At 33.7% G+C, this 13,565-nt stretch overlaps 2 protein-coding genes across 3 annotated transcripts; one reads left to right on the top strand and one right to left on the bottom strand.

Moving 5' to 3' along the window:
• Positions 1–1,104: 1,104 nt before the first annotated feature.
• LOC107019827 lies at positions 1,105–5,681 on the top strand (the record flags this gene model as incomplete). The annotated part of the gene is made up of 7 exons (XM_015220196.2): positions 1,105–1,395; positions 2,243–2,392; positions 2,499–2,714; positions 3,269–3,390; positions 3,658–3,821; positions 4,635–4,789; positions 5,311–5,681. Coding segments are annotated over 7 exons (1,197 nt in total), but the record flags the coding sequence as incomplete, so codon positions are not given.
• Positions 5,682–6,135: 454 nt separating this feature from the next.
• LOC107019826 (probable serine/threonine-protein kinase PIX7) lies at positions 6,136–12,790 on the bottom strand. 2 transcript variants are annotated; one of them, XM_015220194.2, is made up of 6 exons: positions 11,986–12,790; positions 10,073–10,410; positions 9,832–9,967; positions 7,548–7,684; positions 7,348–7,471; positions 6,136–6,980 (listed from the first exon to the last, which is right to left on the bottom strand). In XM_015220194.2, exons 1-6 carry the CDS (start codon positions 12,164–12,166, stop codon positions 6,460–6,462), a joined length of 1,437 nt encoding a protein of 478 aa, XP_015075680.1. In that variant the 5' UTR covers positions 12,167–12,790; the 3' UTR covers positions 6,136–6,459. The 2 variants fall into 2 exon arrangements, with proteins under 2 accessions (XP_015075680.1, XP_015075681.1); XM_015220195.2 differs by having other exon boundaries at positions 10,073–10,407; positions 11,986–12,788.
• Positions 12,791–13,565: the final 775 nt, after the last annotated feature.

Here is a 13,565-nt window from a genome sequence, read left to right as displayed (position 1 = left end):
CTAAATTATCGTGTTAGGACAATTAAGGAAAAAAAATATGTTTAAATGTATCTATCTAATTTATTGGACTAGTCCACACAAAACATTTTCTTACCAAATTCATAACATATATGTCATATTCGATTTGACACTTCTCTATAAATTAATAATAAAATATGATTTATTATATTGAAACAATAAATTAAAAATAATTAATACATAATAACAAAATAAAATAAGATATTTATTTTGTGCGCCAAATCGAACAAACAAAAATAAAGATCTATTCTTAGTATGGTACCATGTACAAATAAACTTAGTATAAAATAAATACTTATTTTTTTGCTTTAAAAAATAAGTTTGTTTCTTCTCTACAAAAGAAGCGCTCAAACATTTTTCTTAGTCATAATATATGAATATATTTTTTAATTTGATCTCATATTTATAGCTTTCAATTATATGTATACGCATATAAATATTTAAATTATTATAAAATTAAATAATATTAACACATATGTTCTATATGTAAAATCACATGTGATTCATCATATGGATCTTATGTGATTTGTTACGTAAGAAGTATATTAATTTAATTAATTACCTTTTTGTGTTCATTTAAAATTAAAGGATATAAATATTAATTAAAAATAAGTTAAATAATACGTTTATATATTACTCCTATGTCTTTTTGTTAATATTTTACTTATAATTACTTATCTGATGGTTGATACCTACATTTCAGTATAATTATTCCATATTTAAATAAAATCATATTTAAATTTAAAATATTTAATTAAGAAAAAATAATGTTATCCAGCACATCATTTCAGTTAACAAATCAATAATTTTTGTTTGTGTTAATCCAAATGGAAAATACGTGTAAGTGAGTCCCAACAATTGTCTTGCTGATCCAAAAACGTTACGCAACAAAACACCGATCCGTTCCTTCGTCTCTGTCTTATTTTATATGATTTATGTTTTTATTAGTTAACTTAAAAAGTATATACATATTTTGTCTTTTAATAATAATTAATTTATTCTTATTAAATAATTTTTCTTCATATAAATATTTATTTAAATAATAAAATATTTTCGTATCAAATTAAACTAAATCATAAAAATTGAAACACTAAGTATTCTTTCTCAGTTGATAAAGCCCAATTAAGGAACAATAAACAACCAAAAAAGATGTCATCAATGATCAAATTACCATCTTGCATGTTAAGTGTCAATTCATCTTCTTTTTCAATCAAATCATCAATTTTTCCAAAATCCATCTCTTTTTCCTCTAGCCATTTTAATAATTTCAAGAACCCTTTTTTGAACTCTAAAACTCCTATGGAAAATCAGAGTTTTTCAGTGTTATCTGCTTCTAAACCTCAAAATGGAGCTGTAATTCAAGATTCTTCTTTTCAGGTTAATTTCATCAAACCCCTTGTGTATAATCATTGATTAGTTGTTGTTAAATCATGCTGTAATCTCATTACTATGTAGGATTTTTTTGTATGTGGTGTATTTGGCTCATTTCTTTGTGATAAAAAAGGTTTTTTTTGTATAGTAGTTGTTAAAAAGGAACAATCTTTTTTTTTATTTTAGCCTTTTAGGTTTGTATTAAGTTTTTGTTTTTAAGTTTTGCTCTCTTGGTGACTATATATAAGTGTTGGAGGTGGAGGGTACTTACCATCCGAGCAATCTTTGTGGTTTTTAGGTCTGTAATATGTTGCTTAATTGAGGATCTAATTGTTTTTGTGGGCCAAGACTTGGTAAATATTTATATTGATTAATGGTTGTAGGGGTCAATACAACAACAACATACTCGATGTAGTCCCACGAGTAGGGTCTAGGGAGGATAGTGTTTAAGCATAGCTTACCCCTATTTTGGGAGGTAGTAAGGTATAGACCCTCGAGCTCAAGTGAAATGTTTATATGGCACAATGAAAGGAAAAGAAATGATATACTTGTTGAGAATAGGTTTTGGATTCGTTAGAGGAACTTGTAATGTTATTATTATGATGATTATATGAAATGAGCTCACGTGAAGAAGTGGGAACTGAAATAGCTGACCCTGAATTGTTTGGAGCTGAGGCGTAATTGTTGTCGTTGTGTCCTGTTTGTAAGACCGGAATCTCAGTTTGCTCCAACACCATTTTGAATGAATTAGTTATTTTGAGCTTGCAACACTACTTTCATCTTCTAATGGGATTTTGATTTTTCTTTTTTGAGTGGTGTTGATTGACTAACTTTTTTGGATTTGAGTATTCAGGGAAGTGAATCATTCTTCAGGAGTGTGTTGGGGAACATGGAAGCCATATATCTGAATAAAAACCCCACTGCTAAGGCTATTTTGGAGCTCATTCGTTCTGCTGATGGTGATCAAATTTGCTATGATCATTTTGCATTTAGGACATTTGGGGTACGATTGTTCTTCTTTAATGCAAAATTTGAGATGGAGATGTGGAAAAACTTGTTTATGTGAGCATACTAATAACTGCATTTTTTTGTGGTGCTGATCACTGCAGGTAAATGGTCATGGCATTGATTCTATGTCAAAGTTCTTCTTAGATTTTGGTTACGAACGACGAGAGGAGTTGAGATTCCCTGCTAAGAAGTTGAAAGCTTTCTGGTTTTCTCCTCCGAAGGTATCAACTTCCAGTCGAGGGAGTGGGGTTCACGGGCCATTGCCAAGAATATTTATATCCGAACTTCTTGTCGATCAGCTTAGTCCAGAAGCTCAGGTTTTTCATCAGCTAGTTTCTTCACATAGCTTTGTGTATGCTTTTTTAACAGAACAATTTCTGGTCTAATGGATGAATTTCACAATTTCAAAAGTTCGGTTCTTTTTTTGTATGATATTTTCCAACAATTTTATACCCCTTTTGCTTTCAAGTGTAGATTTATTTAGATATTGGACTTTAATTAGATATATTAGAATTAAAATAAGACCAAGAAAGGGAGTATAGTTCAAAATGTTTTGTAATTGTACTGATTGTAGTAGTCCTGATATCGTTGGAAAGCACCTTGATGATATCTTTTGCAGTGGAGGCATTGCTTTTACTGGTTTACTTCAACTGTTCTTGAATATTTTCTGAATTCAAGATTGATATATATGACATAGTGTGACATTTCAGACCTTTCAGTTCTTCAAAGTCGCAACCTCGCAGAAGTAGAGAAAGAAATTTCATGTTTATTCTGGCTAACTTCTATTTTTCTCTAGTGAAGGTCACTTCTAAATAATCTCATAGATGGTCAACTTTTTAGTTACACGGAAATTCATTTTTTTTTCTTGTAGGAAATAATCAAAAAGTACACTAATATTTCGCACTGCGGAAAAGAGTATGCTGCACTTGCAAGTGCATTTGGGATTTTGACATGGGAAAAACCCTCGTATTCGGAATTTCAACTACTGGCTAGGTACTGGGCATTGTCCACCATGTTTTAATTTCATGACGTATTTTATATGCCCCGTGCTAGCTCATGGATCAAGTTGAATAGTAACGTTTCAATAGATTGTAGCTTACTGGTGTCATTTAGAGAGTGGGAATGATATTAATACATCTCTATCAGAATTCATACCTTTTTACTTTTTTACAACCAACTGAACTAGTTTAACACTAATTATCATCAACAGCATTGTCAAATTAATTATTGTTATTCTGTTGTGATTGTTGAAATTATCAGGGAGAGTGAGTATGCTGCCTGGACACTTGTTAATGGATATGCATTGAATCATGTTACCATATCTACCCATCGGTTGGCATCACATCTGAGAAGCATTGGAAATCTAAATCAATTTATCGAAGAAAATGGTTTCAATTTGAACTCTGAAGGGGGTATTCTAAAGGGTTAGTATAAAGTAACTTTATGTATAAAATGATATGTTTGACCACAAAGATTAAAAGATATATTAGAACATTGTATATATCTTTACCTTAAAACCACAAGATTCAAAAGTTTTCTTTACTTTTCTTTAACTCCGTGTTAAGCCAAAACAAGACAAACAAATTGAATCTGAGAGAGTAGTAATATCCATACTTAATTATAGCTGCATCATATCATATATAATGTACTTTATAGTACACTATTTATTTGCTTGCTTTTTTACTTAATCTGTTCTCATTAAGTTCAGTGTTTACCCCAGCAACCGTTCTGAAACCAAAATCTTGTGAACTCTTTTTATTAATACCTGTTAGTTCAGCAGAAGTAAAGGGTCTTTGCCTGCCTGCAACTCCCAACTTACTGATTTTCTTCTTCGCAATATGCGCACCTGACTAAGTGTAAATTAGTACGTAGTAGTAGGAAGATTACAGCTCTCGCTTTAATAAAACATTACGCTGTGATCTTCAAATTTTTTTGGAAGCTAGACTAAGATGTTAGTTGATAAGGGATCTATCTTGGTGTATCTGTTTGGTACTTCAACGAAGGAAATCCAGGTTGAAGAGCTTTTTGGTGCTGTGTTCTGTTACTTCTTTTTGCCTCAGAAAGTTATTGCTCATTATATTTTTGAATATTTGGAACATTTATTGACGACATGTAATTCATTTTCGTCATAGAGAACCTGTTGATTTTGAAATCTCGTTCTTTTAAGCGACAACTGTTCTTTTAAAATGGTCTCCTGATATTGCAAAGAAGTCTTGATTTATTCTCTTTCTTTCCAGTGAGCCCTGATGGTCTTTTGCTGCAAAGTTCAACTGTAGCAGATTCTACCTATTTCGAATTTTCAGACGGCATTACAGAAGCAGTACCTTGTTCATACATTGAATTTGCTGAGAGACTTGTACTACCGCAATATAAAGATTTACCAGCAGAAAAGGTTAGTTCTAGTTATCCCTCAATTTTCTTGCATATTTATCTGCAGTAAAAGCAATAAATCGATAACATGGACTTGGTTCGTCCAACACCTGTTTATAACCATAGACGAGAATAAAAAAATGCATCATCGCCGTTTCATCTACCCTTTATGGTTGTTCAAATACTTGTGTGGCAATGTAATTGAATAAAATCTACTTACTCTTAAGCTTTAAAATGGAAATCATTTGTCAGCTGAGTTGAAAAACTAAAAAAGATATCATGTGTTGTGATTGGATTCGAACACATGCTTATTGTAATATCTTAATTCGAAGTAGTCTCGAGGTTTAGGTTCTATTCTTGGGACTTAACTAAATTCACGGTGTTGCATTTTGCGTAGTTTAAATCCATATGTTCTACTTTCAACCTCATGGGAGTATACAATTTTATGATTTTTCCAATAGTAAGGTAGCTTGAACGTAAACTAGACTATTTGCACTTCGATGAAACGCCTCTTTGATCAACTATGTTTTGATACCTACTTAGGTGGAGGAGTTTCATAGGCGGGACGGGTTTGAAGTTGGAAATGCTGACAAGATATTTGAGAGTACATCCAAGGATCAGTTAACTCGTCGTGCTGCATGAAAGTAAGCGCGAAGCAGTTGGATGTTTCGACTCTGTGGAGCTAATTCTTGGCATGTTCAGCTGGATGACTAACTCCAAGATTAACTGTTGTTGAAAGAAGATGATATTGTAGCTCTGAAAGTATTATTATCTGTAACTATCACAAATTTACTCTTGGCATATGTTTGGATGATAAAGTAGATAGATGGACTAATTAAACACCAATATTGATGTAGTCAGTGCAAAAATAAACTTGTCAATGCTATCCATCTTATGATTTCTCTTGACAAAAATTAGTTGTTTGAAAGATACAACATATATATATATTAAGGTATGCACTTACATGATCAGCAGGCTAAGGATAAATTGGTTTTTGATAACTCTACCTTCTACTGGACAAGTGTAAGGTCAAAAACAACAACTCCAATAGATTTACGATGTTCAAAACATCTCGTGTTCTTACCGAATTTAAGATTCACGTGTCACTATCTTTTAGGGGTGCAATATAGACAACCTATCTTAACACAAGAATCGATGGCTCCAAACCAAAGGTTTACTTTGGTAGTGGTCATATCCTTGAAGGAAAAAAGCTGAAGTATAGAGTATAATAGACTGTTGCATACATCATTTCTCTTAAACTTATGCAACCTCTAAAATCATATGATGTTATGAGAAAATGTTAAAATTTTGTAAGTTATCCCAAACTTATGGCAAGAGTCAAATATTGATATGTAAGGTTGAAAAATATATGAACAAACATTAAACGTTTTCAGGCCTAAAAGGAACAAGATCAAAATATAGGCCGAAAATAGGAATATTTGCGAAAATCAGCTGAAGGAGAGGTACATTCGACACAATATTTACTCCATGGACTTGAGCTCCGCTTACAATACATTCTTTTCAAGAGGGAGTTCAGCATTTTCAAAGATCACAACTTAAGTTAATTGTGCACTCCTTCCCTTTTGCCAGTTCATCCAACGACAAAACGGGAGGTGGCCAACAAAATATATTCATAGCTGGAGAGAAAACGAAAAGAATGATAGAAACAGATTACTTGTCAATCCAATAATACTATGTTTTGCCGTTTGGTTTTGGTGAGTTCTGAGGAAACTGCTGATGGTATGGAGAAGCATGAGAACCATTTGGGATCGAAAGACTTCTAGGATGTTGTTGTCCATTCCTCGAGAATGATCCCTGTGTCCTAACGCCATTTTTGGTACTTGGACTTGATCCAACTCGGTCTGCTTGCATTGTCTGGAAATAGTAGGATGAGCTGGCCATGTCTTTAAGATTTGGTAATGGCTTCAAGGCTTCAACCACTTCACTCATCATAGGCCTAACTTTGGGATCACGACTAAGGCAACGAGCAGCCAACTGTGCAGCTTTCTGAGCACCTTTTATTGAAAAATGACCTTCAAGTCTAGGATCTACCAATCTGTAAAACCTTCTTCTTTCACCAAGATGAGGCCGTGCCCATTCAACAAGGTTGTGTTCCCCATTTGGTCGGTTCTTGTCCATCGATCTCCTACCTGTTATCATTTCAAGGAGAACTACACCAAAACTGTAGACGTCACTCTTTGACGTTAGATGCCCTGAGACAAATGAGTAGGACAAATTACAATCAGTAAGAGAGGTACTTATCAGCCATCCAATGAAAGTTTTACTCAACAAATAACAAACATATTGAAAACTCTTTAACTGTGAGTCTGTACTCAGGTTATGGAGTTGTACAGAAAGGTTTTCAAAGCAAGTTTGGTGTTTTGAGCAGAATAGTCTCCAACTAGATTAGACTTGAAGTGCCACATAATATAAATAAACTGGAGTGAACTAATCAAGGAAAGTGGTCTTTTGAGCAGAATAGTCTCCAACTAGATTAGACTTGAAGTGCCACATAATACAGATAAACTGGAATCGACCAAAAGGGTAACTAATGTAGGAATTACGAGATCTCAGCCCTACCTGTCATCACATACTCAGGGGCTGCATAACCATACGTTCCCATGACACGAGTAGAAACATGTGTCTTATCACCCTCAGGACCATCTTTGGCAAGACCAAAATCAGAAAGTTTGGCATTGTAATCCTGAGAGAAGAGTATTTAGAAATAAAAAAACTCAAAGGGGAAACGTCTTTCTTTTTTCCAATGTATTCAAACATACCGCATCTAGTAGAATGTTGGATGTTTTGAAATCACGATATATTACTGGTCTTTCTGCTTCCTCGTGAAGAAAAGCAAGACCTTTTGCAGCACCCAGAGCAATCTTCATGCGGATAGACCAAGGAAGAGGCATGGATCCTGCACATAAAAGCTTTATTAGCAGAGACTATGTTGAACATAAAGATTTTCTGCAGAAAGTACAATATAGTAACATAATGAATGGCACTAAAATTTCAGAAGAGTAGTGCACTGTCACTAGACTTATTCAGACAGCATTCTTAAGGGGGAAAAAAGCAAAATTATAAAAGCTTCATCTTTTGGTTATTCTAATGAGCACGAAAAAAGAGAAACCAGGAAATATAAGTATGATAGTATCATTTATCTTCCCCATGAAACATCATCCCCAACACACAATTTCACTTTCATCTTTCCAGCCCATGGCTACATAGAAATTGAAGTCAGTGCATTATGTATTGTGTGTAGTAGAGAATCATGATGCCTGGGCTCAGGGCCGAGCTCATAGTATTACAATCTCCCCAAAAAACTGAAGTTGAACCTTGAGTTGTGAGCTCAGTTATATACAACAAACATCATCACTTATCATGATTATTGCTTAGAACTGAAACATATTTCAAAGGAGGAGCCTCTAGTGCATCTCACTATTTAGGCATTATTTGTACTTGGTTTGCAGGCAGTTAATACTCTAAAGAACCACATTTGACTTGATACACCATTGAAATGTTTTAAAGAGGAAAAGCAAAACAAGAGAAAGAGCAGCACAATCACTTCAAACCACTCCAGGGTCCTACTCAATTGAGGGTTTAGAATACTTGATCACATCCCTAAATTGAATACCGTGCTACCTTGAGTCAATTAACATAAAAGGGATGGTCATAATCAAGAGCGTGTAGGTGATACAATCATATAATCCTCTCAGAAAGGTAGGATATACCCGCTAACTAAAAAAATTAATAGATCTCTTTGGTAGGTCAGGTGTACAAAACAAGTTAGAGATGTGAATACTTCTACAGATATATTAGTATATTACATGAAAAGCACATCTCTTTTGGGCATATGACTAGGTTTATGGCAGTAATCTGTTTGAAGGTTATTATAGGAGTCAATGACATTAGTGAGACAGTTGCTATAAATGTATAAACAGCACTGAAAATTACAAAAGTCTGCAAGGCCTTAATCATATCATGGTATCCACTCCATTTTACAATGGCCAGGTTGCACCAAAAAGCTAGCAAAATATACAATTTTGTTTAACGGCATGTATGTTGCTATGTTTGCCTTCGAAAACTCTACTCTTTTTTTCCCATCCAAAAATTGTCCAAGTGACAGATTGCGATAGTATCCCAAAGCCTTTTTTTTGAGAAAGTATTCCAAAGCTTTTGAATCTTCCTATTTAGACCAGCTATAAGAAATCCAAAACTGACTGAGGCATTGTCCATGACATGCCCAAAATGGCAAAAAGTGCTTCAAATCAAATAAGTGACCTCACATAAGTGCTACATGTAAATCCCAGTGAAAGATTTCTCTACCATTTTATGGGAAGAAATTCTAGAAAACGATAAAAAATCTTCATTCAAGCTTCTTTATCCTACTAAATCAACCGAGACATATTCTTCTTGCTGTCTTGCAACATGGTAATTAAACCTACCAAATGTAATGATGGACTAACAGAAATGATAAGTTTCCAGAAGCAAATAACAAAGGCAAACTATAAAGTTTCTTCCTTAAATCATATATCACATAGGTCCTCGAGCTGCCCATGGCTTTAATCTAGCATTAACACATACAAGAAAATCTAACAACCCAACTAACACTTCTATGTAAATCCGACATCACTTCAATCTGGGAATAAACAATGAGTAAATCCTGCATCAAATCAATGGTTGCCTTGCTAATGGGGATATCCATATACCATTTTGGATTTCAAAAATTTACAAGGCTTAGTTGCATACATCATAGTAAATCCTCTATTAAAAAATAGATTTATCGCATGCTGCTATAGAGCTTAGAGAGAACCCAAGTTCTATTCCGCAGGAAGAGACCTTATGGAACTAAAGCAACGCTAACAGATGATACAAGCAATATGCATGTTAATAGTTGGTGTTCCCACTTACTCTTGCAAGATTAGCTAGTGTATTCAGAAAATGCTCAATAATATGGACAAAACATATTACTCGAAGATCCACTAACAATGTTTTTTTCTTTTTCAAAGATTGATCAGAAGCAAATATGTTCAAGAATACAAAAATGAAGAGTCGGTTACATACTCCTGAAAAGATGATTTTCCAAGCTTCCTCGAGGCATAAATTCATAAACTAACAGTCTCTGATCATCTTCAATGCAGTAACCAATCAGTTTAACCAAATTAGGGTGAACAAGATCACCCAGGAAATTAACTTCAGCCTGCCAAATGGACAACACTTAATGCAAACCAAAAATGAAAGTAAAAAGAAAAAGAAGATAAACACAGAATTAAGGTTTAATAAATAAAAGAAGAGAGCTGCAAACCAGCCATTCTTTGTGACCCTGAAGTCCATCATGATTTAGTGTTTTCACAGCAACAGTAAGTCCTGTCCCTGGTTTAACAGGTGCTGTGCCATTCTCTTCGATCCACCCCTTGAAGACACATCCGAAACCCCCTTCACCAAGAAGGGACTCTGGTCTGAAGTTTCTTGTTGCCAACTTCAAATCGTTAAATGCGAATTTTCGAAGCCGAGAAGAAACTTTAAGCTCCTCTTCAAGTTTGGAGGTGGATGAATTACTTTCTGCATTGCTGGTAGTCGTAGATGAGATAATTGGTGCAACAGGTTGGTCTCTGCTTGTGTCATTTGTAGATTTACTTTCTGCTAAAGCAATGCAAGAAGTTAGAACAAAGGCATATTTATCTTGAATGAAAACATAAGAAGTTATAACTGTTTTTTCCTAAAACAAAACGTTTAAACAGGGCAAAGATTCAACAGCTTTTCTTCTAATGGCTTATTGCTTTTTTCTGCTACTTATTTCTGATATCAATTAGATAGTAATTGTGATAGTTTTGCTATGCCGTTGCATAATTCATCCTTGGTGATTAATAAAATGTTAGTTACAAAAAGAGAAGGGTTCAAACAACTACAAACAAAATGCATACACGATGCTAGTTGGCATAATAAGAGCTACAAGTTCACAAGTACTCCAGCAGAAAATAAGTCCACAAGGTCATCAATTATTTATTGATATGTTATCATGTCAAGAGATCTATGACTTCAATTGGATAGTTATTTTGTAAAAATATTTGGTTGATTCTCCTAAGATAGTTCATGTGATCAAAGAAAAAGGACATTGAACCTAACTCAACCTTAAAAACTAGCTCAATCGGTGAATACTATATAAGACCATACAAAGGGACGACAACCGCCTAATGCCAAGAACTGGACTTTGTAGCATGGACATAACATGGGTGCCCAACATTGGAAAAAAACAAAAACGGTGAAGGTGTGTCGCTGATGCCATGATAAGAAAACCGACCATGAACCTAACTCAATCCTCGAAAGTAATCTCATCAGGTGATAATTATAAGAAGACAACAGTTCAACAATTTAACATCCACAAACAAATTTGCATTACTGAAGCAAGCAACCCAAAAAGGGGAGATATTAACTTCCGTTGCAACCAAAATACTGTCCTCATACAGTGGAACTAGCGTTAGCAATCACTAACTTGGAAAGACCCGCATGAACACCAAAAGACAGAAACCAAGGACTAGGACAAGAAGGGTGCTAAATCAACCCTAAAGTCAGCTCAAAGTTCTCTCATTTGTGAGATAATTGCTACCCTTGCAGGAGTCATATTCATAGAGAATAAGGATGGGGATGGTATATACAAGAACAGTATTGTTTAGGTGATCGCAAATTAAGTGGCTCTTTCAGCTTCACATTATACAAGTTAATTGTTAATTTTTGGATATCAAATTAGGCCATACACATGCAAACATATAAGTAAAGAAAACCCAACCACAGCGACAGGAATTAGCTTGCACTAACATTTTGATATGAATACTGACATTATCACCCTAACAAAAAATGTGCCTTTGCAAACGGATGTTTAAGATTCCTAGTGTTACTGAGAAAAGGCCTCTGGCAATTTTCCAAATTCAGCTTCCATCTTTAAATTTTTTAGAGTGCCCCCATTATTACCCTTTTGAGTTAACATCATCAACTAGTACCGGTACAAGAAATATGTGCAAGCCAACTTTCCACCTCAATTTATCAGTAGATAAAAGCATTAGACTAACACTTCAATAACCAAAACACTAGACATAATAAGACATGTCCTTGGTACTATAAAGCAAATTTTTCCAAAGAATCCATAGAACAGAAAGCAATTAGACTTTCAAATCATAACATTTTTCATGCAACTTTTATTCAAAATGAGCAAAGAGTTACCACAATGAGTACTGATGCCACTTATGGAGCTATCAACTTTAGATCTTGAAGAGATACAGCTACCAATAAACCACAACTTAGTCCAACATCCAGTTTCCTCTTCAACAACCTCTTTCTTCTTTCCCTTTGATTTCTCTACATCCCAAGACTCCCCCTTTTCACCATCACCACCTAATCCCATATTTTGCAATACCTAAAATCAAACTCAAATATCATGAAAACCCCACCAACAACCCCACCTCCCTCCCACCCACCCTCATCAACCTCCTCAACTCCACAAAAATGTCAACTTTTCTCTACCCTTCACCTTAAAATCACCAAAAACCCCTAAAATCAAACAAATAATCAAAACCCCACTTCCCTAAATTCACTCAAAAAGAAGGAAATACACAAAGGGGCAACAGAAAATTTCCAAAAAAATATCCACCCCACTTCTCCAAGACTCAATTTTTCAACAAACCCCAGATGATTAAAAGCATAAAACAGATAAAATAGCTCAGACCCAACTGAAAAAAAATCAAAGATAATATGACATTCAAAGTCCCAAAAAGAGCTAAACTTTGCTTCAGATCACATGCTTTGTTGTCTTGACCTTACAAAGCAATAAACTTGGAAGCACCAAACACTGTGGAAGCTAAGCTGTAATCAGATAATCCCACTTCAAAAAAAGTGCAACCCCCAAAAATGTCTGCTCCCTCAAAGATATTGAAATCTCAACAAAAGACTCAAATATTCTGAGTGCTGACCAGTTCTTGGCTTCTCACAATAGGAAAAAGTAAAAAAGGAAAAAAAAAATACAAAAGAAATATTATTTTATTTATACATAAATATAGATATAAAAATATATAACATTTCACCATAGTATATATTTATATCTAATATGGAATATATGTTTGTGTGGGGTATTATAATAAAAGCATATCATTAATCCTTTCATCCGTCTCATATTACTTATTCACTTTCACTTTTCTTAATATGTTCTAAATTCATGTTTAGTCGATTTGTCTTATATTACTTATTCATTTTTTCTTTAACATTTCGTTATCCTCAATTATATCTGTCATTCTATCTCGTATTACTTATCTATTTTTTTTACAAATTTATTTTTCTCAATATCTTCAAAATTTATGTAATTATCGAGATTAAAATTAGCGAAAAAAATTACTTAAAACTTTAGTTCTATCTAAATTTTACAAATTAATGATAATTTAAAAAAATATATTATTTTTTTTTAAAAATAATTGAAAAAGTGAAAATATATAAATAAAATTTATGAATTATCGGCGCTCTTTGCCTTTTTTCTTGCAATAAAATCGAAGACCGAGAAAAGCAAAATCGGAGAACTGACCGGAAAATACGGTCAGGAATGTTGAGCTGCCCGAATGACCATGTGGAAGTTGACGGTATTTAAGGAGCATTTTGAAATGAGAAAATGTTTTTTTTTATTAAAAAATATTTTACCATGAAAAGCATCTTATTTTATAAAATAAAAAAGATTTCTTAATAATTGATATTTAATAATTTATGTAACGATATTTAATTTACGATAGATATAGGATAAAAATTAAAATATTCAAAAT

Source organism: Solanum pennellii, chromosome 5, assembly GCF_001406875.1.
Source record: "Solanum pennellii chromosome 5, SPENNV200".
NCBI classification, from domain to species: Eukaryota; Viridiplantae; Streptophyta; class Magnoliopsida; order Solanales; family Solanaceae; genus Solanum; species Solanum pennellii.
Note: the sequence above shows the minus strand (reverse complement) of the source record. Positions and strands in the feature narration are given on the sequence as shown.